At 35.7% G+C, this 27,590-nt stretch overlaps 1 protein-coding gene and 1 long non-coding RNA gene across 7 annotated transcripts in view; both read left to right on the plus strand.

The window, feature by feature from the left end:
* The window catches only part of hdac11 (histone deacetylase 11), a 73,887-nt gene extending 63,716 nt beyond the window's left edge, over window positions 1-10,171 (plus strand). For all 5 annotated transcript variants that reach the window (XM_051911885.1, XM_051911886.1, XM_051911884.1 and 2 more), the window contains 3 exons: window positions 2,436-2,532; window positions 6,244-6,422; window positions 7,121-10,171. In XM_051911885.1, coding sequence (XP_051767845.1) covers window positions 2,436-2,532; window positions 6,244-6,422; window positions 7,121-7,360 — 516 coding nt within the window. In that variant the 3' untranslated portion in view covers window positions 7,361-10,171. The remainder of the gene's footprint in view (window positions 1-2,435; window positions 2,533-6,243; window positions 6,423-7,120) is intronic.
* Window positions 10,172-17,709: 7,538 nt separating this feature from the next.
* LOC127522539 (uncharacterized) lies at window positions 17,710-22,940 on the plus strand. Of its 2 annotated transcripts, XR_007932627.1 has the most exons (4): window positions 17,710-18,603; window positions 18,687-18,850; window positions 18,935-21,523; window positions 22,909-22,940. It is a non-coding gene; the product is annotated as an uncharacterized LOC127522539 (long non-coding RNA). The 2 variants fall into 2 exon arrangements; XR_007932626.1 differs by lacking the exon at window positions 22,909-22,940 and having other exon boundaries at window positions 18,935-22,109.
* Window positions 22,941-27,590: the final 4,650 nt, after the last annotated feature.

Genomic DNA, 27,590 nt, shown 5'->3' on the forward strand with positions numbered 1-27,590 from the left:
ATTCAAATGATGCGGCAACTTGCTTCACGTAAAATACACGCTTTTATTAGGCTACTATATATATTTTTTCAAAAATACTATTCATATTCTTTGTGTAACCTTTTTTTATTTTTTTATGAGAAAAAAAACTTTACGCAACAAAAGCAAAGGTGAACACACTTCAAAATAAAAGTCCAAACACAAAACAAAAGGCACAATACCAGGATTATGACAGTAATATTATTTATTACTATTATTTTTTAAATATATTAAATTAGCTTTTATTTTTATATTTTTAGTTTTCATTTTTTTATTTTAAGTTTTAGAAATTGTATACATATATATATATATATAAAATTATTATTTTTTCTTATATAATTTATATATATATGTCTATTTAGCTTTAATTTATTTTTGAGTAATTTTGGTTCTTGAACTTAAACTAATTTTATTTCTGTTAGCTGCCCAAATTACATTTCCAAATTTCATTTAAGTTTCATGAAATATTTATATTTTATTTTATTTCATCTTTATTTCAAGGTAATAATAATATCAGCATCTGTTAGCATCTCTCTGGCTTTAGAGTTTATGATAATTTAATGTCATCACGTATTCAAATAGCATCCTCTATCACCCCATTGACTGCCTGTAGCAAACTAAAGATAGAAAATCTACATGAAAACAATGAAATGGTCTATCTGACAGTTCCAGTATGTGGCTGTATTAGCAAACAAGCCTTTGGGCATTCCAGTTCTGAGTTGATTGCAGACTTGGTCTCTAATGCGGAAAACTACATTCTTCCATCCTCTGCTCTAATGATAGTGTTGACGCATTAGATAATATTACCATTCCATAACAGTTCACCTCTACTAGAGACCATCAGTGGAACTTAAAGGCTGCTGCATGTTAAGTAATCACTCCTGTATATTTTATTAATGTAAGCTGCCTGTTAGATTTCAGAGGACCAAACTTGAAATTGCTACATGGATATCTTTTTGCCAGCAGCAAGGTTTTGCTGCTTGAGCGCACAGATGGTGCAGACAGGAGAATGTGAATGTGTCCCTAACGCGTGGTTCATAGTCTCGTAATTGGCTAACGGTCTGCGCAGAGAGACTGGGCTGTTTTGGAATAAGAGGTTGTAGTCGTACACATGAGTTGTGTGCCTTGCAGCAGTTTTAAATTAAAAGTGACAATAGCCAGACGCTGTACTTGACAGATGAGGAGTATGGAATGAAGAGGAATGGAAATGTTATGTCTTCAGAACACAGAGCTCAACACTTAGCATCTGAGGAAAAGCTCATCTTCGTATCTGTCAAAAACAAAAGCAGTTGCGCTCACACTGGACAGATGTAATAGACTGCGGTTTTGAGATTTTTGCAGGTTGACACAATGTGGGTGAATAGTGTAATATATAATATGTATTTCACAATTATTATATTATATTTTTGCAATATTTTTTGAAACTTTTGTTGATGGACAGTAGAGAGAGGACAGGAATTGAGTGCAGACTAAAATACACTGGAATACACTGCAAACATAATTATTATTATTATTATTATTATTATTTTTAATTTTGTGGTGTTTTCATCATATACAGTAAAAAAGATACATTTGCTTGAAGCTAAATTATGTTTATTCATTTTATCTGAAGAGCTTTTTATTGAAAATATGCCTTTTACTGCCATTATTTGTGACCCTGGACCACAAAACCAGTCATAAGTCGCACAGGGTATATTTGTAGCAATATCCAATAACACATTGTATGGGTTAAAATTATCGATTTTTCTTTTATGCCAAAAATCATTAGGATATTAAGTAAAGATCATGTTCCATGAAGATATTTTGTAAATTTTCTGCCAAAAATATATCAAAAATGTATTTTTTTTGAGTGGATATGCATTGCTAAGGATGATTTTCTCAATATTTAGATTTTTTTGCACCCTCAGATTCAATGGAAAGCTTATTTATACACCTCTCAGATTATGTATAAATCTCAATTTCAAAAAATTGGCCATTTTCATGGGTCAATTTAATGGATATTTCATTAAGGGACATTTCAATGTAAAATCATTCATTGTCTGAAGTTGTGCAGAAAGGCGGGGGAATGTGATTTTGATTTTGTTTTATTATTTTTTTTTATTTTTATTGTGTATTTGTTTTAAGGATGTATACGTAGATGTTTAATGAATAACAAGATAAAATATGTATTTTTTGCAATATTTAAGCAGGAATTTGCACCCATAGAATTCTGGAAAGCACTGCAGAAAATGCATAAAGCCCTGATTATTTCTTAGATTAGTAAATTGATGTATAAACCACTAGACTGCATCTTTATTTTAATACACTGTAGTTAGTGAAAGTCTTAGATCATTAATAGTCTTAGCTGTAGCTGTTGGTGTAAACAGCAGGAATCTATGTAATATGAACTTATATCTGCTCTTTGATTCATATTGCAGGGAAATGGCCACGAGCGGGATTTCCTGGAAGACAGACGCGTTTACATAATGGATGTCTATAATCGCCACATCTATCCAGGAGATGGATATGCAAAGAGTGAGTTAAAGTGCGTTTGAGTGTGTAAATGGGGATTTGAAGTGATCCTGATTATGTAAAGATATCCTGTCCCACAGTGATACGAGAAGCTGAAGCGCTTTGGATCATGGTTATCTGACTCATTTAGCCTGGACATGCTCTTTATTTGCATATCTATAGAAATTCACACATACACTCACAAATAATGGAATACCGAGATGGAGACAGATGAAAAGGAAAATTGGGAAGAAGGTAAAGTACTTTTGCTCTCCTACAGGGGGCAGTGTCCTGCAACCCTAATGGCACTGTGAGCTGTTGACTAACTGCCTTATATGGTTGAATGTTCTGTTCATCATCCACATTTCTATTGTTACTTTAACCCTCTTATTTATACTTGCACTGCAAATTAAAAGGGATGTCAGTGCAGTTTGCAGTATATTACTTATATACTTATAGGTTGTTTATAATAAAATGTTTCCTCACATCTACATACCAAACTGACTCTTACAGTAAATGTTCTTTTTTTTTTAAAATAGAAATTGTCAATTGCATTTCCAACACCTTTATTTATCTATAATTTATCCTAACATTTGAAATCCATCCTTTGGTACAGTATTCACCATTCAAATTCTAAATGATTGATGTCTTTGTCATATTTGCATACTGAATTGTGGTCTTCTTTTTCTGCCTCGCATGTACTGATGTTTCCTTAAGCAAATGTTTTGATTGATATGTTGGATATCAAAGAAACAGCCCACAATGGTTTGAAGGAACTTACAACATGCTTCAACTAGCACCGATATGGTCACATTATAATCTTCGTCAATTAACGCATCCGTTATCTGCACTGTTCTAACTCGCTCTGTCAAACATTTGAGTAGGAGTGACAGAAATATTGCTGTTCTGTTAAGCTCCAGCGCACACTGTGCGACAACTTGTCAAACCTGAGATGATTTCATTAAAGCATTTACATACCGTAACCAGCTAAACATAAGGTTTTATAAATGTATAATGCTCTGACTTAAACTTCCCCTCGCTCTATTGAAGGCACGTCCTGGCTTCCCATGATAAGTTTTGCATGGCCTCGTTTTCCTTAAAATTTTCATTCGTTTCTTTCTAAGCCATTTTCCCTCAGTGACTTCTCAGTATGTTCAAAAGAGTACCTCCGTTTTCTGACTCCGTCCTCTCATCTGCCTGTAAAAGCACAAGAGACTAATTAGTTCTTAAAAGCCTCAGAGAAAGCGATGTATTGTGCTCTATTTGCCTTTAAACCTTAAATAAATGAAAGAACACCTTACATTAGTTTTTTTACCTTTTTAAAGTAAATAGTTACTAAAATTTGGTTATGGAAAAAAGACAGGAAAAGTCCTTAGTGGCTTTCCCCCCAGTTTTTAGAGGGAAATATTATTTTCAGAAAATGGGCACAATTTAAAGGACTAGTTTGCCCTGAAATGAAAAATCTGTCATCATATACTTACCCATATACCTGTATATTTTAAATAGTTTGTGACTATTTCTTTGTGGAACAGGCTGCTCTTTTGCATACAGTGAAAGTAAATAGTGTCTACTGATATCAAGCAAATTTCACTGAATAATGACTTTAATTTCAGTCAAAACTATTATATGACTTCAAAAGACTTGGAATATAACACATTTGTATGGCGTTAATATTGTGCCATAATTAAACAAACAAATCCAGCATTTTGCAAACAAACACGATCTGCTTTGCAAAGGAAAACTCGACTCACAAAGAAACAAACAGAAAGTGGTGTGCAAATACAAAGGTCAGTTTGAGCGAAAACGCAGAGGAGTAACAAATATGTGTATTGTGTTTTACAAATAGAAATAAATGAGCCTACATCATATTTCACAAATAAATACAAACCATCCTACAAATGGCATGTAACCTTTGAACAAATACCAAATCTAGTGCATACAAACGCACACCTGTCTGTTACGACTGTAAGACACTTGCCTTTTTCTGAGATCTCTCGGCTTGATTTTCTCATAAATGCAGTTGAGCAACTTCCTCTTCCAAAACAGCAGATGGCGCTTTGCTAAGGGTCAATTTACGCTAGTCTCTCGAGAGAAGCCCCGAAACATGCGTTTATAATAATAATAATAATTAATGTTATTTTATAGCGCCTTTAAAACAAGAACATACAATACAATGGAATTGGGGAAATAAAAGAGAAATATGCATCAAAACACATTTCAAGACATATATAGACTATATATAATCACATAGCTAGCCTGAAAAAAGTTTACAAGAAGTTTTCAGTTGACGAAAATAAGTGGTGAAGATGTGAGTATAATGATTTCTGAAGAATCATGTGACACTGAAGCCTGGAGTAATGATGCTGAAATTCAGCTTTAATCCCAGGAATAAATTACATTTTGAAATATACAACAAATATAAAATTTTTACTTTATTTGTGATCAAATAAATACATCCTTGGTAAGATTAAGAGACTACTTTCAAAACATTAAAAAAAACGTAATGTTTACAAATTTTGACTGGTACTGTACATGCAGTGAAGATAATCAATGTAAGTATTGCCTGAACCAGATTTGTGTGGCTATTATTAATATGTTTAAATGAAAATGAAAAGAGGCAGATTGGTGTTTTATAACATGTTTTGTATAACATGTTGCTGGCGGTTATACATACAGATATAACTGGAGTAGCCAGAGCCGAATGATGTTATAAACATTGCTGATGTTGCATTTTGCAGATAATGTAGAATTACCAAACTTTGTTTGCGTACTTGGTATTGAGAAACGCCCAACTCACCTGTTCACCGCTCATTTTCGTCCGCTGTAAACTCCTTGTAAACTTATTTTCTATAAGTGATTATTTTGTTTTATATATAACTATGTATGTCTTGAAATGTGTTTTGATGTATGTTTCTCTCTTTTATTTCCCCTATTCCATTGTATTTTATTTGTATGTTCTTGTAAAGCGATTTGAGATGCAACTTTTAAAGGCGCTATAAAATAACATTTATTATTATTATTATTATTATTATTATTATAGACGCATGTTTCGGGGCTTCTCTCGGGAGACTAACATAAATTGACCCATAGCAAAGCGCCATCTGTTGTTTTGGAAGAGGAAGTCGTTAAACTGCATTTTTGAGAAAATCTGCCTGCACACATTTGTGAAAAAGCTTGGCATGGTTACATGCCATTTGTAGGATGGTTTGTATTTATTTGTGAAATATGATGTAGGCTCATTTATTTCTATTTGTAAAACACAATACATATATTTGTTACTCCTCTGCGTTTTCGCTCAAACTGACCTTTGTATTTGCATATCATTTTCTGTTTGTTTGCGCGTCGAGTTTTCCTTTGCAAAGCAGATCGTATTTGTTTGCAAAATGGTGGATTTGTTTGTTTAATTATGGCACAATATTAACTCCATACATTTGGCCTGCTTTTATGATGCTTTTATGGTGTTTTTTGTTCATTTTGGAACTTGACAGCTCGTAGTCCGCATTCACTTTCATTGTATTGAAGAAAGCAGCTTCGAAAAATGTTTTGGAACCATATGAAGGTGAGTAAATAATGACAGAATTAGCATTTTTGGGTGAATTTAACCCTTTTAATAGATTACTTTGTTATTGAGTGTAAGTGCTCTGAATTGCTGTTATCTACTCTGTTTGCTGACACTTTACCTCCCTGTCTTTATCTGCAATGAAAGCCTAATTTGGTCTTCATTTCTGACTTCAGGGGCGATTAAACGAAAAGTGGAGTTGGACTGGGGCACAGAAGACATGGAGTATCTACAGAAGGTGGAGCTCCATTCAGAAGGGGCGCTGAATGAAGTACGGCCTGACATTATCATATATAATGCAGGCACAGACATCCTTGATGGAGACCCTCTAGGAGGTCTGGCTATATCCCCGCAGGTACAGCTGTCATTCAGTCTTCCTTTCAGTCCTCCATATCAGATCTTAGAGCGCACTGCTTCAACAGACACACTTCTTTGGCAGGGTTTTCTAGCATGGTCAATAAACTCCTGTATCAAATTAATTATTCAGGCCTGCTTTATAGGATGAACATGCAGTAGCACTGAAGAATGTCTTCATTTTGTAGATTTTGAGGGAGATTAGAGGAAAGAATTTTATTAAAATAATATATCATGTGGTGTATTAAAGGTGACAGTGTTTGATATGCCTACACATGAGTTACCCTGTGCCTTTGACCTGTTACAGTATGTCTAATAAATCAAATTATGTTAGCAAGTTTCTGTACTTTTTGTACTGCACGTTCACTGTACTGCTGTTTTTTTAATCAAAGCTGTTACAATATTTCCAGTAAAAATTTCTAATCATGTATCAAACAAAAGATAATATATTAAGACAGGGATAACATTTTACAATAAGGTCCCATTAGTGCATTAACTAACTGCAATTGTTACTGTATTTAGTCATCTTTGTTAACGTAATTAATACAAATACAACTGTTCATTGTTAGTTCATGTTAGTTTAGGTCCATAAAAAATAACATATACAACTTTTGATTTTGATAATGTATTGGTAAATGTTGAAATAATACATGAAACCACTTTAAACACTTTGGCAAAATGTTTTCACCCCTCTCTCAGGGTATCGTAAAGAGAGATGAGATCATCTTCAGGGCAGCCCGGCGGCGAGGAATACCCATCCTTATGGTGACATCAGGGGGATACCAGAAGAAGACCGCCCGCATCATCGCTGACTCCATCATGAATCTGCACAGACAGGGTTTGATTGGTGAAGAGGCTGTAGAGGGTGCGGGACCCTCACATGTGCCATTTATGATGACCAAATCTGTCTCATCAGGGGCCGTGTTGGCTGCCATTTAAATTCCTCTGATCTCTGGTCAAGTGTGTCAAACACGCTGTTAATTTACCTAATGCAAAAATTTAGAACTAATATATAATGTTCTGGGTGGTTTGGATCGAGATTGACTCAGGATAGTTTTCGTAGTTCATCGTTTTGAACTATTTAACTCGTATGTTGCATTTTTTGTGATAGTTTTAGAATTAAATTTTAAGATCGGGTAATATTTAAAATTTTTCCCTCATTTCTTAAGGGTGTTTTATGCAATGCTTGTTTGCACGTTCAATTTTTAAAGGAATAGTTTACTCAATAATAAATTCTGCTCACCCTCATTACAAATCCACTCAGTTTTATTATATGGAAATGCATGTTTCTTATTTTGTGTTTCACCGAAGAAAGAAAGTTTGGAATGACAGAATTTTCATTGTTGGGTGAACTATCCCTTTAAACATTTTTAACTGATGCTCACAGATTGGGCATTGAAAAGGAAATTGATTTCTTATCAATTTCAAAAAAAATAAAAAATCTATGAATGAATCTAACATATGAATATTGTGCATTCATACGTTCCTCTAGAAATCCCCAGTGTGAGATACACGAGAAAAATTTACCGCATGATTTTATTGAACAATTTGTGGCAGCTCTCTCCAACACTAATTAGATTTATTCAGTATTAAATTATGGCATTATGAATCAATTTTGGATTCATTACAGATTCCTCATTGTGTCAGCCTGCTCTGCTATAACACTTTAAAATATTCTGTCACATTAAATGGAAGTTTCTTTTAGAGATGTGCTTTTGAGACCCGTTCGTTTTAGCAGCACGCAGGAATTCTAGTTTGTGTGCATCAGCAGGTGGACCACTGTCAGTCTGAGAGCTTTCCGTCATATTACACCTGGCAGGCTTTTGAAATGTCTTCAGGCTGAGGCCGGGGCTCTCTCTATTAGGAAATGAAACTCTTCATTGGAAAGTCTGAGAGACATTGCAGTTGGTTACCAGTGACAGTTCTAAAGCCGTGATCTTGTCTGACTCAATTTAACAAAATGGTTCCTGTCATCTAGAGAATAAATAGGAGATGATGACACTGTTTTTTTTTTTAAATTATTATTATTATTATTGCCCAGATTTTAAATTCTAGTGTGAAATCAAGATTCTCACTTTTCAGGTTTTATGTCAGTTTTATTCTGTGATTTTATTTTTAGACATCAAGTGTAGAACTGTCTATAATTTTTACTCAATGAGTTTATTACTCCACACATATTTACCATTGGATTTGTCACTTTATTGACATATTAAGCTTTGAGTTTATTTGAAGATATGGTTCACCCAGAAATGATTCTGTCATCATTTATTTACCCTTATGTCTTTCCAAATCTGTTTAACTTTTTTTCTTGTGGGACACATAAATTATGGAGCCTCTAAAGGGACCTGGTGATAGAAAAAAATATGATATGGTGAAGATATATATATATATATATAATTTTTCTTCTCGTATTTTCTTCCAACACAACCTCTGGTCACTATCCACTGTCATTGTATAGAATAGAGCAGCATGAACATTCTCCAAAATATCTCCTTTTGTGTTCTGCAGAAAAAGTCAAATGTTTGAGGGGACACAGAGGGACTTTTAATGAGCTCTCACTTTTATTTAGTTTTATTTTAAGTTGGTATTCAGAGGATTGTCTTCGTAAGGAGCGAGTAATGAGTCATGAACTTTGTGTAAGGCACTTATACTCCGGTTGCAGGGGTAATTGTCATGGCTCTGATCTGTTGAGTGAAAGTCATAGAAACTAATTCCATCAACCCTGTTCATGTGGTGACTAATAAAGATTTACTGGTGTAAGTGGCCCTTCAGACCTTTCTGCAATAAATTGCTCTTAAAGCACAGAATAATATAACATTGCTTTGTTTGAGCGTCTCGACCACCGCTACATTGCAACCAATGGCATGATTTTGCGGTGGGACTATATTTTTGTGTGGCTAATGGTAGATGTGGAGAATGTTTGATGGTGCTAGTGGTACAGAAACTACAAACAAAACCTTTAAGAGTAAATTGACATGTAATTCTTCAAATCTACTGAAATAATATGATTGTTGTTATTTATTTTGTGATTTGTTTTTGTTTACATTGATACCTCCCATTCCAAGTATCCCGTTATTAATTTAAGTTATTAATTTTTTTTTTTAGGTCTTATGAGTCTGATATTGCACTAGGGAGCTGGAGGGATCTTGGTAATGGATACTAATGAGTATAGTAGGGCTCTTTTTGTCCCTTTACTTTCTTTTTCTTTTTAATGAAAGCCGTCAAAAGGATGCGTATGGAGGTCACTTGAAAGACGTGAACCCTTTAGTTCTAGCCAGCAGTTTAATGGATCCGTACATGAAAAGGACCACTGTGGTCCTGCTTGAACAAATGACTTGGCTTACTGATGAGTATGTTCATAGATCTAAAAGGTTTGGTTAATAACATTGCATAACAGTGATTTTTCTATACGAACACTAGCACTTGTGTTTTTTGCCACTGTATGAAACATGTATATTCATTTTGTTCCTTTGTCTTAAATAATTTTTGATATTAAATTACTTACAAATGAATTATTTAACTCATTAATCATATCAATATCTATTTAAACCTGTGTTTCATGTAAAGAAATACTTCAGCACTTGGGTAATATACAGTACATTTATACATAAATCTGTAGAGATGGTGGTTTGTTAACATCTAACAAGTGTGCCAAGTGTTTTCATGCTGGGTTTATGTTCTTTTGTACCTGCACTTTTAATGCCATTTTTATGTAAGAACAGGGAAAATAAATCAATTCTAACAATGCAATTACCGAAGACCTCATGTTTATTGTATAGTATGTCTGCTAATGCTTCATATGCTTTATATGACTTTTTTCCATCAGCATGACATCTTCAAACACCTGCTGGTTTATTGTTTGAAATCCTCGCCACAACCATAGAAGATTAATGTTGAAAGCAAGTGCTGAGCGGCGGGACAAATGTGCTGTATTATTCATCATCTCTGCTTTCAGTCTCTTTGTTTGCAGTGCAAAAGCAGATATAATCTGTTTATACTGACGATTCAGTATGTGTGTTCCCAGGGAATCAAACCCATGACCTTGGCATTGCGAGTGGCAGTTGAGCTGGATGCCCATGACGTGAATATTCTTTCAGATGAGGTGAATGATTTGCAACCATTTGTTCCATTTGATACATCTTTTTTTTTCCAATCTAAAAGCCAAAAACTGCACCCACCGCTCTGAACTTTACGATATGCCAACCGTACGTACGTACATCCCTCCCATACTCCACCCTCCAGTGCGGTCATAAGTTATTTCAGGAGGTGTCTATGACTCAGCGATCAAACATCCAGAGCTCACTGACGTCATGCGAGGTGTCTGTCTGAGAGCTACAAAAGCAGCTCAGATGTCTTTATTAAAACACCCCATCGCCACCGTTTTACAGGCTCTCATTAACCGCTGCTATGGCCTGTTTACAAAGTCTGAGGTAATGAGTATAGGTCTCTTGTTCCTTACTCTTCAGCCTGATTAAGGACTTTCTTGGAAGTTTGTTCAAGGAGAGATGCTTGAGTGGTCCTCCTTGACTCATTTAGCCATGGCTATGGGGAAGCTATGAATTTGATATTACATTTGAGTGGCGTTGAACGAAAAATGCGATTTTGTTGGATACTGAATATTTCATTTTGAGTGCCGAGCGGGACTATGCAGTCGCATGTGTCTGTCTGCATTTATTGATTCATTTAAATGCGGTTTATGAACAGTTCCACCTTTCAGTCACTCCTGGCTTGAACTTTATTATATACAGTTGCTGAATTGGATTCAGCCTTGGAAACTTACAATCTACAATATCCTTTGAAGTCCCAGGGGGCTGTTTACCTCCGTGTGAGGCGGTTTAACCTTGTAAATGTACTCTTAAGAGGACGTTTTACTGAAATTACAGTAAGCAGGAAGGGATGTTTGATCTCAAGGATGTGTGGAGGACAATATCATATTCCATGTGTTGGTAAAACAAGCTCAAGGAATTGTTCACTCTAAAATGAACATTTTATTTTCATTCACTCATCTTCATGTCTTTTGTGAAACACAAAATCAGATATTTGGCAGAATGTCCAAGCTGTTCTTTTTCATACAATGAAAGCAGATGGGGATTTTCTGCCATGTGCCAAAAAAACCCCCCCATAAAACCAGAATCAGTTTGCCAAGTATGTTTATAGGAAGGAAGTACAGACATAGTGCAAACATACTTAGGAATTAGGCATTAAAAATCAGTCCAGAGACACTGTATTACAAGTCTTATAAAGCCATTCAAAAGCCATTCTTTGTTAAATTAAAGTCATTCATAGACACGTTGCACCAGGTTTCAAGTCATTGACTGATGCTCTGTCGCGTGACCAATCACAAAATGGCAAGGTTGAAAAACGCAGCCACAAATGAAATTTGATAGCTACTGCAGAGGGAAACATTATCATTGAACCTCAGCGACTTAAATGTTGGGCTGTTCTTCACATCTATTGTATGAATTCAGCAGACTTCATATATATTACAGAGTTTTATGATACTTTTATAGTGCTTTTTGCCATTTTTGGAGCTTGGCAGTATAAATCACAGCCCACTTTCTTTGTATGGAAAACTTAGTCTTCCAATAACATCTTTCATTTTTGACCGAAGAACGAAAAAAATTGTAGATTGGAATGACATGAGGGTGAGTCAACGATGACAAAATAGGGCATACTATTCTTTTAATATTAGAAATCCACCATTCTGTGGTTCAAAATCTCATTATCAAGTTCACAATATCAAGAGGAGATGCAGGATAAAAATTGTAGTGGTGAGATGTTAACTTGGCCAGAAGTGCACAGCCCACTTTCCAGACGAACTGAGGTGGGAGATCTCCGCTTTCGGCCAATTTAACACCTGACCGCCATCCATTTTGCACACAGAACGAGATGACACTGTTAGGGAAGGCCACTCTTCTTCCCATGTTACTCTCTGCAGGATGGATCAGCTCATCCACTGGTATAATGGCTAACACCCATTGAGCTGTGCATATCGTAAAGGCAATTCAATATAGATGGAAATGAGATTAGACTGTGTTATTAGATCGCACTTTTCCAGTTCGGCTAAGGCAGCGGGTACCCTGTTACTATTCAAGGCCATTCTGCAGATTTGTCTGAGGGGAGCAGGTGCATAAGTTATTGTGTGCATTCAATCTCTTATTTGAGGTAAACATATTCGTAGGGAAATATTTTTGAGATGGAATAAAATTTTCAGTTGCATTCTGAAAGGTGCCCATTCATTAAAGTGCTGTCAGTCATTTTAAAAGACATTTTTTAGCTTTTTTGCCCTTGCTAAATTTAGTATGGAGGACTAAGAGTGCCGCTTTAATATAAAGAAATCAATTATCCATGTATTATTTCATAAATAAAAAGGTACACTACAGTTAAAAAGTATGTGTGCATAAAATGAACAAAAGTTGTTATTTTTTAACTCATTTAAAAATGAGTTAATGTATTAATTTGTTACCTTTAACATTTTAATAAAATTCATAAACATTAATAAAATTGTAAGTTAATTATTATGTCTATTTATTGGGCCATTTGACATGATATAGAACCTCTTAATAATTTTATTTTAATTTATTGTTTAGATTTATTTAGTGGTTTATCTGCAATTATGTCTCGTTTGTTAAATATATTATAATCAAATATTGGAGTGATAGAAGTCTGTTCAGTTTATGTTTAGCCTTCTCTTCTGTGAACTGACATCTGTGTTTATAGGGTGTGATCCTGGGTTGGTTGTTGCAGATTGATGTCAAAATGATTGGAACTGCTGGGTCTTCTAACCGGGCTTGACGCCAGCTCTCACACATCAGCTCTCAAAAGACAGTCCATCACCCTTGATAAGTGGCACCTGGATGAGACCTGGAGTGCAGAGATTCAGTCTGTGAGAGCTATTATTAAAATCCTGTCAGGGGGACTTTCCTGTTGGCCAACAATGACGTGTACCTTGTTTTCTCCCAGCATGTGAGTTTTTGCTGAAGTTTCTCTTGTTTTAGCGTCAGATCTGCAGGACGTGCCATTGCTAATGTTGCTGACATAACGCTGGTTCTTTGATAGTACATCATTTTGACTTATTTGACATGTGAAATGGAAGTAGAGCAACCTCTAGTAAACCAGAATCCTGAATGCCTTTAAATGACTAATGGATGTAACCTTCCAAGTGGTGATTTGTTTTGAAGGTGTTGTCATGCTGTTGTAATTCTGACATCAGATCTGTTGTTGATATAAAAGTTGCTTTAGGGCCAACTGAAAAATCCTGCTGTCATTCATACCCTAGTTCTTTTTCCAGCCATTTTGAGGAAGCTACTTCGAAACTAGCCTATCAAGCTACAAGCTAAAATAAAACAGTAGAGCGACCCTTTTAAAAAAAAAAGTAGTCAAAAATAAAATATTTGAAAGATGATACAGCGGTTGAAATTAGTTTACTTGATCTGTGAAATGTTTCTTTTACTGAGAGATTCTGTTAATGGAAAGATTGTAATTACAGTTAAATGGCTCCACAAAGTCGGAATTTGAGTGGGAAGCTTGGGATTGTATTCAAATCCTGAGTTTCCAATTTGGGGGCATGAGAGAACGTGGTGAGGGTGAATTTGTTAAAATGAATGATCTTTCATTTACAATAAAACTAGCTAGGTGGCATGAACAAAATACGATAGTAATGTGCAGTTACAATAGAATATATAAATTTGGGTCAAATATGGACAAACCCAACCAATGGGTTAAAAATTTCATTTATAAATGTAACCCAACGACTGGGTTTGTCCATATTTAACCCAAATTTGGGTTGAAAAAACCCAGCATTTTTTAGAGTGCACCCAATGATAATTCTTTATCCATCATTTTGCTTCGACAAAAGTGATTTGAACACACCTAACATTGTAATTTCCACTTCTTAAGTTGTTAATGCAAACTTCTGAGGAGGATTTGAATGCATGTCTCTCTGCAGAATCATGTCCCCCCTTGGATTCTAAAGTGATTCAATTGGTTAAAAGAACATTTAGGTTTTAGTGCCTGATTACAAATTCTTCAAAATCGTTTAATGATGCATGCTGTCTAAATACAACAATTAGTGCCTTTTAAATTCACTGTTTAATCATATTATATAATTTAAAGTCCCACCTCACAGATACACATTGCACTGCATAGCCCAAGGACAAAAATATGAGAAAGATGTGCAGTGTTATATGAAAGTGTTCCTGTCGCTCTCTCGGCTGGAGGAGCTCTCAACAGCTGCTCATTTTAGACTGTAATCAAATGCCTTTTAGTTAACAGTCTCCCCCTCTCCTCATAATGTCTCATTGAAAGGCGAGTGAAGTACGCTGAATGCTGGAGATTTCAAGCATGCTGGATATGTGATATTATTTTAGAATTTTCTGATGCAAGCATCCTCAATCTATGCACTCTTTTTTAATAAAGTGCCTGTTATAAAGCACAAGAAAAATCTGATTCTAAAGTGCCTTTAAAGGGACAGTGTGAATTAGGCTGGTATGCAGAAATTAGCCAATCATAACAGAGGTACGTATACATGCACCGTAAAAAAAATTATTTTCATGATTTGTTATCAGAACATTTTTTCCTTTGTCAAATCAACTTAGATAATTAATGTGGTTCAGATAACATAATATTTTGAGTTTCTGTTGATTAAACCAATCACATTCATTGTATTAACTCAAATTTTTAATTTCAATAAACTCAAAATTTTAAGGCAACCAGGTAACTTACTTTTTTAAGTTAAACCAACAATTCTGTGTAGGTGTCTTAAAGGTACAGTACACCTACTGTATATGTAAATATATATAAAAAAAAAAATAATTTAATGTTAATGACTTGATCATGGCTTTTTTGGTAACAATAGACAAACATTACTTGAGAAAATATAAAATTATGCCCACTTTAAATGTTGTTTGGTCCCTAACCTGAACTTTTCTGTGCAAATTCAAGTCTTTGTGCATGGGACAAAAGGTGGTTTTTTGGCCTTCAGACTAGTTCTTGATGTTTAGGCCAGGCCAGTGTAGCTTGATGGCTTGAAAAGGGTTTTGGACACTTTTTAGCTGACAAGAAACCAGTTGAACACCAGGTTGGAGACCAGAAAACCACCCTAGGCTGGTTTAAACTACTCTACACAGCAGCAAGCTATGGCAGAATGGTGTGTTATGCCTCCTTTAAAATATATATTAATTCAAAGAGGGATGGCAAGAGCAGCAGATCAGAGAGATCCTCTTGAAAGGAAACCCTGGTCCTTGCTTCTCAACGCCATCACAGCGCTTTCCAGCGGTGACCATTTCCATTAACAAGACAGTGATGGTGAGATCTAACTCTGCTTCTGTCTTCACTCTGTCTCTTTCTCTCTCTCTATGTATCCACTTAGCTTTTGAAAAGTGTGGGGAATAGAACTTGTGAAGGAGAAAATCAGGATCAAATCATCATGTGACACACATACACTCTTTTTTTTAATCTTTAAGTCCCTGGCCTGCTCAGGATTGTAACTGGTGTTTTGCATTCATGAGGCATAAGCAGCTACTGGAAAACGCCAAGGACTCCTGAAATTTCTAAGCAAAATCTTTTGTAAAGAGAAGCAGCACAATTTATTTACCCTTTGTGTGAGTGTGTAGATAAGCGTGCATAAAAGTTCTATCGTAAAAATTGTTTTTATTATGTAAAATATGACCAGTCCATGGAGGTCTATAATACAGCTATCATCCATTCATCTCAATAGCAGTTGCCCTTCTAGCGCAGGACCCTGTAAGATTTGAAATCTGCCATTTGCTCAGAATAGGATAATGCAGCTGTGTTTTTATTTTTAATTGTGAATGACAGTGTACAGCATCAGTTTACTTGTTTTTTTCCTGTTTTGTTATTGTAGTTAGTTGTCTCCAGATGGACATGCATTATTCAACAGGACTGCAATATGAACAGCGGACCAGCAGGTGGCTGCAGGAGGCGTGTGTGTGTGTGTGTGTGTGTGTGTGTGTGTGTGTGTGTGTGTGTGTGTATGTGGACCGCAGTCCCACGCAGCACATGCTTCTTTGAGCAGTTGCTCCAAATGGGCAGATTTAAGATCAGTTTATCTCCTCAGGCCAGTAATGCACTTGGTGGAGGACAGAGCTGAGGGACTTTTCTGAGACCAGAAATCACTTGTGTCATGGGTATGAGTGTGTTTATATGTTGATGTAACAGAGGTGTGCGGAATTTCTGTGTGTGTGGAGCAGAGTTGGAAACCGAGAACCTTTTTTTTTTTTTAACCGAACGTCAACCGCACGTCAACCGAAGGCGTCATGAAATGCAATTTGCAATAGTCTTTTCTTTCCTATTGTGATATATCCGAGTGAAACGGCTTCTTGAACAAGAAAAAATGTAGGGTGGAAGTTGATGTTGTACATTGGGAATTGTGTTTTGCTATTGCTGTGATCTCATGCGAGTTACAGGTTGTCCCGTCCTCGCGCCAACAAAACACGTCATCAGACAAGAGAAGGGGGGGAAGTTATTTTGATTAAGGGTACATTTAAATGACAACAATGATTTTTGTGTTGTTTGCATACAGGTGATAACGTTGTCGAAAGGAAAACGATTAAAAACAACAGTGTTATGCTGCCAGGCCAGTAGTTGCCTAGTTGGTGATGTCACTTTGTAAAGAAAAAACTACTGAACACTTAATACGCATGTGCATGACGTCACCGTTTTCACAAATTTGTGTTTTTGTAGTTTCCACAGACAATAATGCTATTGTTTTCAAAAACTTGCACTTTGAAACTTGCTTTCAAAAGTGTGTGTTTTCAGGCCCACAAAACGCTGTTGTCATGTAAAAGAATGGCCAAAACACATAAAAAGATTTGCGTTTTTAGTTGAAAACGGTATCGTGTAAACAACCCCTAAAGATTATGAGGGTACATAAATTTAAAAGATAATGATGTGCATGGTTAAATCATTTATAATTAATACTGCAATATTCCATTTATATATCCTTCCATCTGATATGAAAGGAATATCGTAAATTAGGCTGCAACAACTGCTACTACATGGACAGCGTGATCGTAGTCCAGTTCCCGCATTACTGACTCTTATGAGCTGTTTTTTGTTATGGTTCTTTTTGTGAATGAAACAGATACAAACACAAGAAGTGATTACACAATGAGTCTGGTTGTTTTCGCGAATCGCCATTTCTATCTACATACACCGCGGGTCCCCTTGTATGTTAAGTCGCCATTTTGCGCCAGCATGTTTCTACAGTAGCCCTAAATGGACAAACTTTGCTTCGTCACTATGTTGTTCTTTTTCTAAATCGTTCGTGTTTCTAGAGGCAGCTTGCATCGTCACTACGTTGAATACTTTCATATTTGAATATTTTCTGTAAAGCTGCTTTGAAACGATATGTATTGTGAAAAGCGCTATACAAAGAAATGTGAATTGAATTGAATTGAATACGCATGAAGAAGTAGTAGTAGTAGTAGTAGTCGTCTGGTTTATTAGAATCAGAGACCGTTCTTTGTTAGAAGTAAGAAGAAACCTCATTGCTTGACTGGCTACTCTCTGCTGTCTCAGACGACGACATCTTTGTCTTGTGTCGGCCAGACGGCCACCGTAGCTTCTCTATGTGCTTTGAAAGGGAGGGGTGAACGCCGTTGGTTGCAGTTCGCAACCTCACCGCTAGATGCCGCTAAAGTTTACACACTGTACCTTTAAGGGCTCTTTTAATTGGATCAGAAACATACAGCGCAACCAGTGTAGTCCAATTCCCCAGCAAATGACTCTTATGTGCTAGCTCTTTTTAGTGAATCTAACAGAAACAGGTGCAACAACTGTAGTCCGATTACACGATAAATGACTCCAAAGAGTCTGCTCATTTTAACAATTCAGAAAGTCATGTGTAAGTCAGCTCTCTAGGTTTTTAAAGAGTTTTTTTGTTGTTGTTTAAAAAAAGATGAACTCACTCAATGAAAACAACAACTAAGGCTCTCTGTGTCCTGGACTGCAATCCAAGTTATGACAGCAGTTGTTGCAATTGCTCATGTATCTTTGCAGCCAATTTTTGCTTGCATCAGAAAGAGCTGTTCAGCTGTCAAATCACAGTGCAGTGTCCTATTATCTGCCTGTAAATTCACAATAACCCACTGTTTCTAACCTCTCAATGTTTCTTCTTTCCTGCATGAGGTCCGTTCACTGCATCTCAAAGGAGTACTACGGTAATATTTCCTCAACTTATTGCTGTGTATTTCAGCATGTCATTGTGTATCTGGAGCTCAAATGACTATGTTCTTCTTTGCAGCTGCAGAAGAGGCGTTGGCTGTAGGATATTAGAGCCGCAGAATTCCAAGGAGAAATATCCAAACGTTCCGTGATCTCCTATTGTGATGGTTGGCTCAACTCAAGAGAGACGCCTTTCTCTGTTGCCAGATAAACATGCTCCACCATCACTATAAATTAATGAAGGTACCATTCCTAATGAAGACATTGAGTCTGTTTGGTCTGTGAACACACCAAAGTCTGACATACTCTACATTGTTTTTGTTGCAGTCTGCCCTATTGGGTGGAGACGGCTTCCAGCGTCCCTTTTTGTAGCTGAAAAATACGATACTTTTAAAATGAAGGTATGACTGCGATGGAAAAAGCAACAGAGACTGCGGCACTGCAGGCTCTCAGACTCACAGACCTTCAGACACAGCTTTCATCATTAAAGACCCATCAGAGCCCGTGAACGGCCCTTACCTCTGGATAAAACCCAAATAATAATCAATCAAAAGGCTGACCGGCCAAGACAAACACAAAGCCCCTGTTTTCCCACAGAGAGCAGAGAACTCATGCCTTGAAAGTATACAGCATGAAACCTCTATGAAAATGGCAAGTTTGTTTTACTTATTGCTCACGTGCCCATTTTTTGACAGAAAGATATTTTAATTATATCGACTCTGTCTACCTTTCATCAACATTTCAGCCCTTTTTAGTGCATCTGTTGTGCACTGCAACACTTTTAATGAAAAGTTAATGAAAAGGTGACAGAATGTGAGACTGTGCTTGTGGACAGATGGATGATATTAAGTCATGAGGTGGGGGAGATGGAGGTCAATTACCCAATCCATTAAGACCTCCACCTGTTAGCTTCCACGAATAGACATCTAGACGACAAAAAGGCCACAACTTAAGCTTTGTGCAATGAGGTAAGCGTATAGCATTTGATTTTTATTCACTCCACCCTAAACCAGGGCTGGAGAATTTACAGTAAGTGAGCACACTGCACACAGTACAATATCCCACAATGCAGTGCACTAGACTTGACCTTCCAGTGTGATGAGTGAAATGTGAGTAATATTGGCCAGCATCCTTTCAAAACATTTTTAATATTTTTAAAAGTCTCTTATGCTCGCCAAGGCTGCATTTATTTGATCAAAAATACAGTATTATTACAATTTAAAAATAACTTTTCTATTTTAATATATTTTTTAATTAAATTTATTCCTGTGAGGGCAAAGCTGAATTTCAATTACCATTACTATAGAGTCACATGATCCTTCAGAAATGATTCTAATATGCTGATTTGGTGTTTAAGAAACATTTCCTGTTATTATCAGTGTTGAAAACAGTTGTGCTGCTTAATATTTTTGTGTAAACCATGATGTTTTTCAGGAATCTTTGATAAATAGAAAGTTTAAAACAGCATTTAGTGAAATAGATTTTTTTTTTAAAGCTGCAGTCCGTAAGTTTTGCCTCGTTGTCGCCATCTCTGTTTGAAACCTGCAATTGCAGTTATTTGCAACATCTGTTGTGCATTGACACGGCTCCTCAGCGTGGATGAATCTAATGTTTGCTGTCAGTCACCGTACCGGTGTGGATACTGTACTTCAGAATCACAGATTCTGCGTCTTGGAAGTATGACCAAAATAAGAATTTTCACCGGAAAATGTCATCTGAACAAGTTAGTAACAGTAGATTTCAATTTCTGTAGCCACTCTGCAGTCCGAAGTCTTTTGCTTTTGACTACAGGTGAATCTGCAGTTGTCACTGATGATTGTCATTTAGACCTTTCTGGATTACAATCCGCCATCAAAATGATACATTTAGTTATTCCAGCTGCTGTGAGAAAAGGCTAGAAATGATCCGCAGCCTGCAGAATCCGCCACATGCGATATAGCCTACTAGCTGGGACTCGTTCTATATGTAAACAGACGTGACGTAATGACGCAAAGACGAAAGTCTGCATGCTCGAATTTCCCGCAGAAACCCACCAGTACCATCTGGATTAGAAAACATTATTACAAGCTTACCGTTGTGAATCGGGCTAAGGTAAGGAGATAGTTTTGAACACTGGCTGGTTATGTACTTGCTCAAAAGTTGATTTTGGACAATTGTTAATTTACGGACTGCAGCTTTAACAGTATAAATGTCTTTTTTTGCTGAATAAAAGTATTAATTTCTTTTTTTTTAAACTTACTGACACCAAACTTTTGAACGGTAGTGTCCTTTTGCAAAAGTATTGCGTTCTCCTAAGAAACTTTGCGTTTTGCGAACAGGGGAGCGCAATACTTTTGTGGGCGAACACAAAAAGCACTGAAATTAACCCTGCCCCCTCTAATTTTTTTCTATAACTATATCACTTTAGGCTGGGGCTCCATTGAGATATAAAATTTCGTAATTCTTTGAATGCCAAAACATCATTTGCTACAATCACAGACATCAGTGGTCACAAGGCCTAATTGCTGCATTGACTTCTCAATTCTGGCGTTAATGTGACTAGCATTGTCACTAGCATACCACAATTTACAAAGCTGTGCTTGTGGACTAGAAAAGTTACATCACATGACTTCCTGCCTAACTGTGCAGCACACATTTATTTGGTTACCGGTAATGTGCAGTTCATTATAGAAGGAGGAACAAATATCCTAAATAAGTAAAACATTCATGTATATCCTTTGCCTCAATAATGGCTGGATATAAAAGCAAGCCAAATGCATCCAGATGTTGATCATGGCAACATCTGCACTGGGAGGAATCGGGGCTTCAACTTGGGATTGTCTGAGTCCTCTTGTCTTTCTGCAACTCTTGCAGTCTGTGGAGGTATTCCTGGCAAGACAAGACAGAAATCGAAACCTGCCGCTCAAAGAATTGAAGGTATGTCAGGAATTATAAATGAACTGTTAGGGACTTGTGTGCATTGCAACAGTGTTTAATATTCGATTCAAAAAAATTCATTAAAAAAAACTGACATTTACACACAGGCAGCACAGAATGAGGTAGCATTCACACATACATACAAAAATGGACGAGATATAATTTTAATAAACTTTTTGACTTGACATTGCATCATAAACATGAAAAATATTAAAATATCTTATGTTCCACAGAAGAAAAAGTCTTACAGATTTGGAACAACATGGTGGTGCGTAAATGATTAATTATATTCTCTTTAATGACAGTTATTGAAAGTAGTTTTTATTTTATAATTATAATATTTATAATTGTAAAATGGATTGCTGTGGACTGTGATAAGCTTATGTTCATTGATATGAAATAATCACTGACATTTTGAAATATCAATTCAATGCTTTATCATCTGCCACAATAATAATGTCTTTGAATCATCTTCATTTTCATAAATGCAATTAACGCATCATCTAATTAGATTAAATATGCACACAAACAACTCAATGTTTTGTGCTTTCTTGTGTAAAATGTGCAAATATAAGTATAAAAAATATGTTTTTGTTCTTTGTCTCTCTGATTGATGACCTCCAACCTATTAAAGTATATACTCTGGAAATTATTGCAAGAAAAATATCAGGCTTCAAATTTACATTTCTTTTTCATGAAGCCTACTGGTATTAAAGCGATACACTGCATTGTTGTAGTGTAATCAAATGAAAAATATGTTTACCTGGAACCTTTAAATTATAACTTGTTTTGTGTGCACACAGTTGTGAGAGCATGTAAAGCTGTTTTTATTAGCTGAAAATACAGAGGAAGATAATCCCTCCAGACATGCACAGCTCCCACTCGCACTATATCTGGCAAAAGCAGGCTCAGTGAACAGATAGTCCTCCCGTCTAATGAAGGCATAAGAGAAAAACAGACACCTTCAGTGTCCAGATGGGAGTCTAACATCTTTTTCATCAAGACATTCATTCAGTTAATTGTTAACCATCGAAAATGTGTCCACAACAGTCTGATTACCTCACACAGATGCTGGATATTTCTGGGGGGTTTAATGAGATCAAATCAAATTGCCCTTCGGTGACTTTGAATAAAAGACTATTTCAGGTCATGGGTTGTTTAAAATGTTTTTAATGTGAGCATTTAGTGCTTGAGCTAAATGTATCTTGTGGATGCTGTTGAAATGAGATCAAGTACAAGTAAGTCCTTTAGGGGGCAAATTTGCCCTCTCACTGTACAAAATATCCTATAAAACCGTTTATATATGTATCATAAAAACAACTTTCTTGAACTATTAATATCTATGTTTTAATGTTTTTCAAAATGTCTTCTTTTGTGTTCTGCAGAGGAAAGAATTCATGTTTGGAATGACATGAGGGTGAGTAAATGATGACAGAATTTTTATTTTTGGGTGAATCACTTTAATGAAGGTAAAAGCCTCATGTATTAAAAATGACTGCACGTCCTACACATTATTTGTTCTATATTTAAACACAATTTGTCTTCTCACATCAAATGGCACATTTTTATGTGGAGATTTTGTGCTCTTTGGCCCAAAGACCACATCAGTGCCACATTAATGGAGTCGACCATTAGCCTCCTAGTGGCAGGCCTGATAACAAAGGAAATGATTGCAACAATATTAAGGTCAGAAATTAACCAGGGCCTGAGGCAAAAATGCCACTGAGAGTGATAAAATGCCCCAAATATTTCAGATATGGGAGCAAATATTTTCTCATGGTTTGATATATTTCTTGCCATGGGTTAAGCAACCATAGTGTCCATTTAAATTTACTGATTCAATTGAAGTGTTTGACATACCATTCAAAAGTCAGTAAGAGTTTTATTAAAGGAATTAATACTGTATACTTCTATTCAGCTGGACACATTAAAGGGTTAGTTCACCAAAAAATTCTGTCATTAATTACTGACCAACTTCCGATTCCACACCCTTAAGACCTTTGTTCATCTTCAGAACACAAATTATTAAGATATATTATATTAAGATATTTTTGATAAAATCTAATGGCTCAGTGAGGCCTGCATTGAGAACAAGTTAACTTAGACTTTCAAATGCCCAGAAAGGTACTAAAAACATATTTAAAACAGTTCATGTGACTACAATGATTCAACCTTAATGTTATGAAGTGACGAGAATACATTTTGTGCGCCAAAAAACAAAATAACAACGATTCAACAATATCTAGTGAAGGGGCAAATTTCAAAACGCTGCTTCATGAAGCTTCGAAGCTTTACGAATATTTTGTTTCGAATCAGTGGTTCGGAGCGTGTATCAAACTGCCAGAGTCACATGAGCCATTGAAATTTCGAAACATTTATGATGTAACGGAGCCTCGTTTACTGAAATCACGTGACTTTGAGATCATTTGATACACACTCCGAACCACTGATTCAAAACAAAAGATTAGTAAAGTGTCGAAGCTTCATGCAGCAGTCGTTATTTTGTTTTTTTGCACACAAAAAGTATTCTTGTCGCTTCATAACATTAAGGTTGAACCACTGTAGTCACATGAACTGTTTTAAATATGTTTTTAGTACCTTTCTGGGTGTTTGAAAGTCTAAATTAACTTGCTTTCAATGCAGGCCTCACTGAGCCATTGGATTTTATCAAAAATATCTTAATTTGTGTCCTGAAGATGAATGAATGTCTTACAGGTGTGAAACAACATGAGGGTGAGTAATTAATGACAGAATTTTCATTTCTGGTTGAACTAACCCTTTAAATTGATCAAAAGTGACTGAAAAAAATAGACTTCTTTCAAAAACATAAAAAAATCTTACTGACCACGACCCTAAACCTAATCGGCAGGTCTATTTCTGACATTGGTTAATATGCAGGATGACATCATTGCAGAGTATCACCACAAATAAACCACAATAATGTTCTGGGTTCATTGTCATACAAGCACAACGGATTTGGGAAACCTTTGATTACTTGCACTGTTTTGGCACGCAATGAAATGATTCATGTCTATAACTCCGATTGGAGCTTTTTGAAGCTCATCCAAATCCTTGATTTCATTTCCATTCTTTTCTCAGAAGCTCAATATATCGAAATAAACAAGAAGCCATTTTTTTGCCATCCAAAATTATGCAAAAATCGCCTGAGCACAAAACTCCAGTGGAGTGTCAACATTAAGAGGGGAAGAATGAAGAGCAACAGCCTCAAGCTATGTTCACTTCCTCTGCTGCCCATATGGCCATAGATCTGCTTGTTCATTTCTTAGCAAACATATCTTCCCTTCTGTGTTTTAGATGAATACTGATCCTGAGATTTTTTTCCTGAGGCCTTCGTATGTGATTTTGGACCTATACCTATTTTTAACTAGTCTTTATGTATTAGTTTCAGTGTGTTGCCCCATTTAAAGGTAACTTGAAGAAAATGGGGTGGCTTCTGAAAGCAGTGATTGTAATATTAAAATGTCACACCATAGTGTGTTGACTGCATTGTTATGAGAGACTTTTTGTTTATGTCTGTTAATGTGCCAATAATAGATAATATGTTGTGAGGAAGGAGACACTGACCTCTGGATTTGGCTTTTTACTGACATTTTGAAACTATTTGGAATTCTCCTGTTATGTTCTTTGTTATTTAGCAGCCACTTCCTTCTATCAGAATGATTATTTAGTTGGTACAATACAGTCAAAACAGCTTTCAAAACCTTTGAACTCTTCATAGCAATAAATAAATATGATATTTAAAGGTCTGAACCATACCTTCTAAGCTACTGTATGGCCTACCTTTCTTTTCACTCACAGTTTAGACTGAAAGAATCCATGCTTGAGATATGGAGCAGCTGGAAAGAGAATTACCCCAGTGCAGAGTGGCCTATAGATGAAGAGTCACAGCAGATAATGCATTACTTTAAGAATCACAAGCAGCTGTTGCCAAATATAGAGACACATGACGTCCCCTTGGAATTATAAGGTTCTATCTGCATTCTGAGCAGTTTTGAGATATTGAGCTTCAAAGTTTTTGCATTCCATATAGCAAAAACTATATAGGGAACAAGTTTCTTTCAAACATGAAAATGACAGGGACCCTAAATGTATTCTAAATATACAATATCAAAATCCTCTCAAATTTGTAAATGGGGATTTTTGGAATGGGTCAAACGCAGATAGAACCTTCTAATTCTAAAAATACACTTTTCGCTTGGAATTATAAGGTTCTATCTGCCAAAAAATTAATTGAAGCAATAATTTTCAAGAAACACAAACAGTTTGCTTATAACTTGTTTTAAAACATAAAACTAGTGTTGTAACAATGTGTTGACATGCATGAGAAAGTTAAATTTAATGGTTTTTATTACATTTATTTCATATTTTAAATGAATATTTTTTTCTTGTTCAAGTTAAGCATGAAGGGCAGTGCTAAATCTTTTGTCCAGTGCAGATGTTAAATTTAGGTATGAATATGATGAGTAATTTAACACATTATTGCAGGAACCATTTAAGTTTAAGCTTCCTTTTGTTTAGACAGAAAGTAGCTACTGTAATACATCTGAGCAGGACTTTATTCCACAGAAAGTGGGACAGGAAAATGGCTTTCCCTCTAGACATCAGTATGGCTGAAATAACATGCTAACATTTATTGTTATAATTAAGACCCCATCAATTAAATTATTGACTATTTGACCTCTAAGGCTTAATATTGCAAAATTTAAGACATTTTAAGACTAAAAAACTGCAAGAAAACAAACAATGCTTCAGCAAAGGTGTTTAACAAAGTTTAATAAACATTGAAAAATGTTTCATTGACTATATATAATTAAAATATTTGACATTTAAAATATTTAAATTATTTAAACTATGTAACAACTCAGTTTTTTACCAACAATGTAAAATTTACAATTTCATCACACTTAATCTAGTATACTCTTTAATCCAGTATGCCATAGGGAAGAGCTTTATAGCTATACAGCTCAATTCAAGTACACAGGATGGATCAAGGTTAAAACATAACCTAATATATACATAACTTTCCCTCGTATGACAATGACGTGACTGGAAATAAGCAAATAGACTACAAAACCTGAACCTATCCTTTTAATAGCGCTGCTGGCTAACGTTAGCGTGGTGTCTAACTGAAAATAACTCTATAGCAAAACACACAAAAAGACTGTAATTCCCTGGAATTTGGGCTGCTGTCATTGACAAGATCATAAATAAAATAGTCGATCATGAGATTTCTAATAAACATCACGTTGTGTGAAATTATTTAGTCTTCTCTTCACCGATTTAGCGTTTTTCTAAGCTCTCTTCCACTATCGCAGCAACATGACAAAGAACGCTGATCCTGATTGGTCCTTGTGTGTGCATTCGAAGTGCTGATTGGCTCACGCAGATAGAACCTTATAGAACCAAGTTAGAGTGCGACTTTGTAGATAGAACCTTTTTGTTTTCTAAAAAAACAAAAAGTACCAAAATGTACTCAACTTAAAAAAAGAAACATCACATAATGTAAATAAGTTGTCACAGAACACACTACTGTCACACTACTTTGGCCAATCAATCTGTTTGTTCTATGTAACCTTTTTATTACCGTCCTGAACCAAAGTCATGAGAAATTGAGGAATTGGGTCTCCTTTAGGACCCAGGTGGTAATGCCTGATCAAAAGTTGTTATCACACTGCACTGTAAACCCGGATAAGTTGGGCTAACTCAGAAAATTTGAGGTAATCAATTACATCAAATTTTTTAAGTTATGATGTTCCCAATTTTAAGTAAGCAGAACTATCAAGTTTTGAGTTTGTAGTACTCATGCATGTTAATTGCTCTTAACTTGAAGTACTGTGTTAGCTAACTCATACACTTTGATAGCAATTAACATAAAATATTTAGTTAATTAACTTTTTTATTTTGAGGTCTTCCAAATCAAATGAGTTATTTACTTCATTGTAAACCCTAATAAGAAAAATCAGAAAATGCAAAGTTGCTAATTTGCTAACATGTTAACAATAGCATGCTATAGCACTTACTGAATGAGTACAGCAACTTAAACCTG

Source organism: Ctenopharyngodon idella, chromosome 11 (genome assembly GCF_019924925.1).
Source record: "Ctenopharyngodon idella isolate HZGC_01 chromosome 11, HZGC01, whole genome shotgun sequence".
NCBI classification, from domain to species: Eukaryota; Metazoa; Chordata; class Actinopteri; order Cypriniformes; family Xenocyprididae; genus Ctenopharyngodon; species Ctenopharyngodon idella.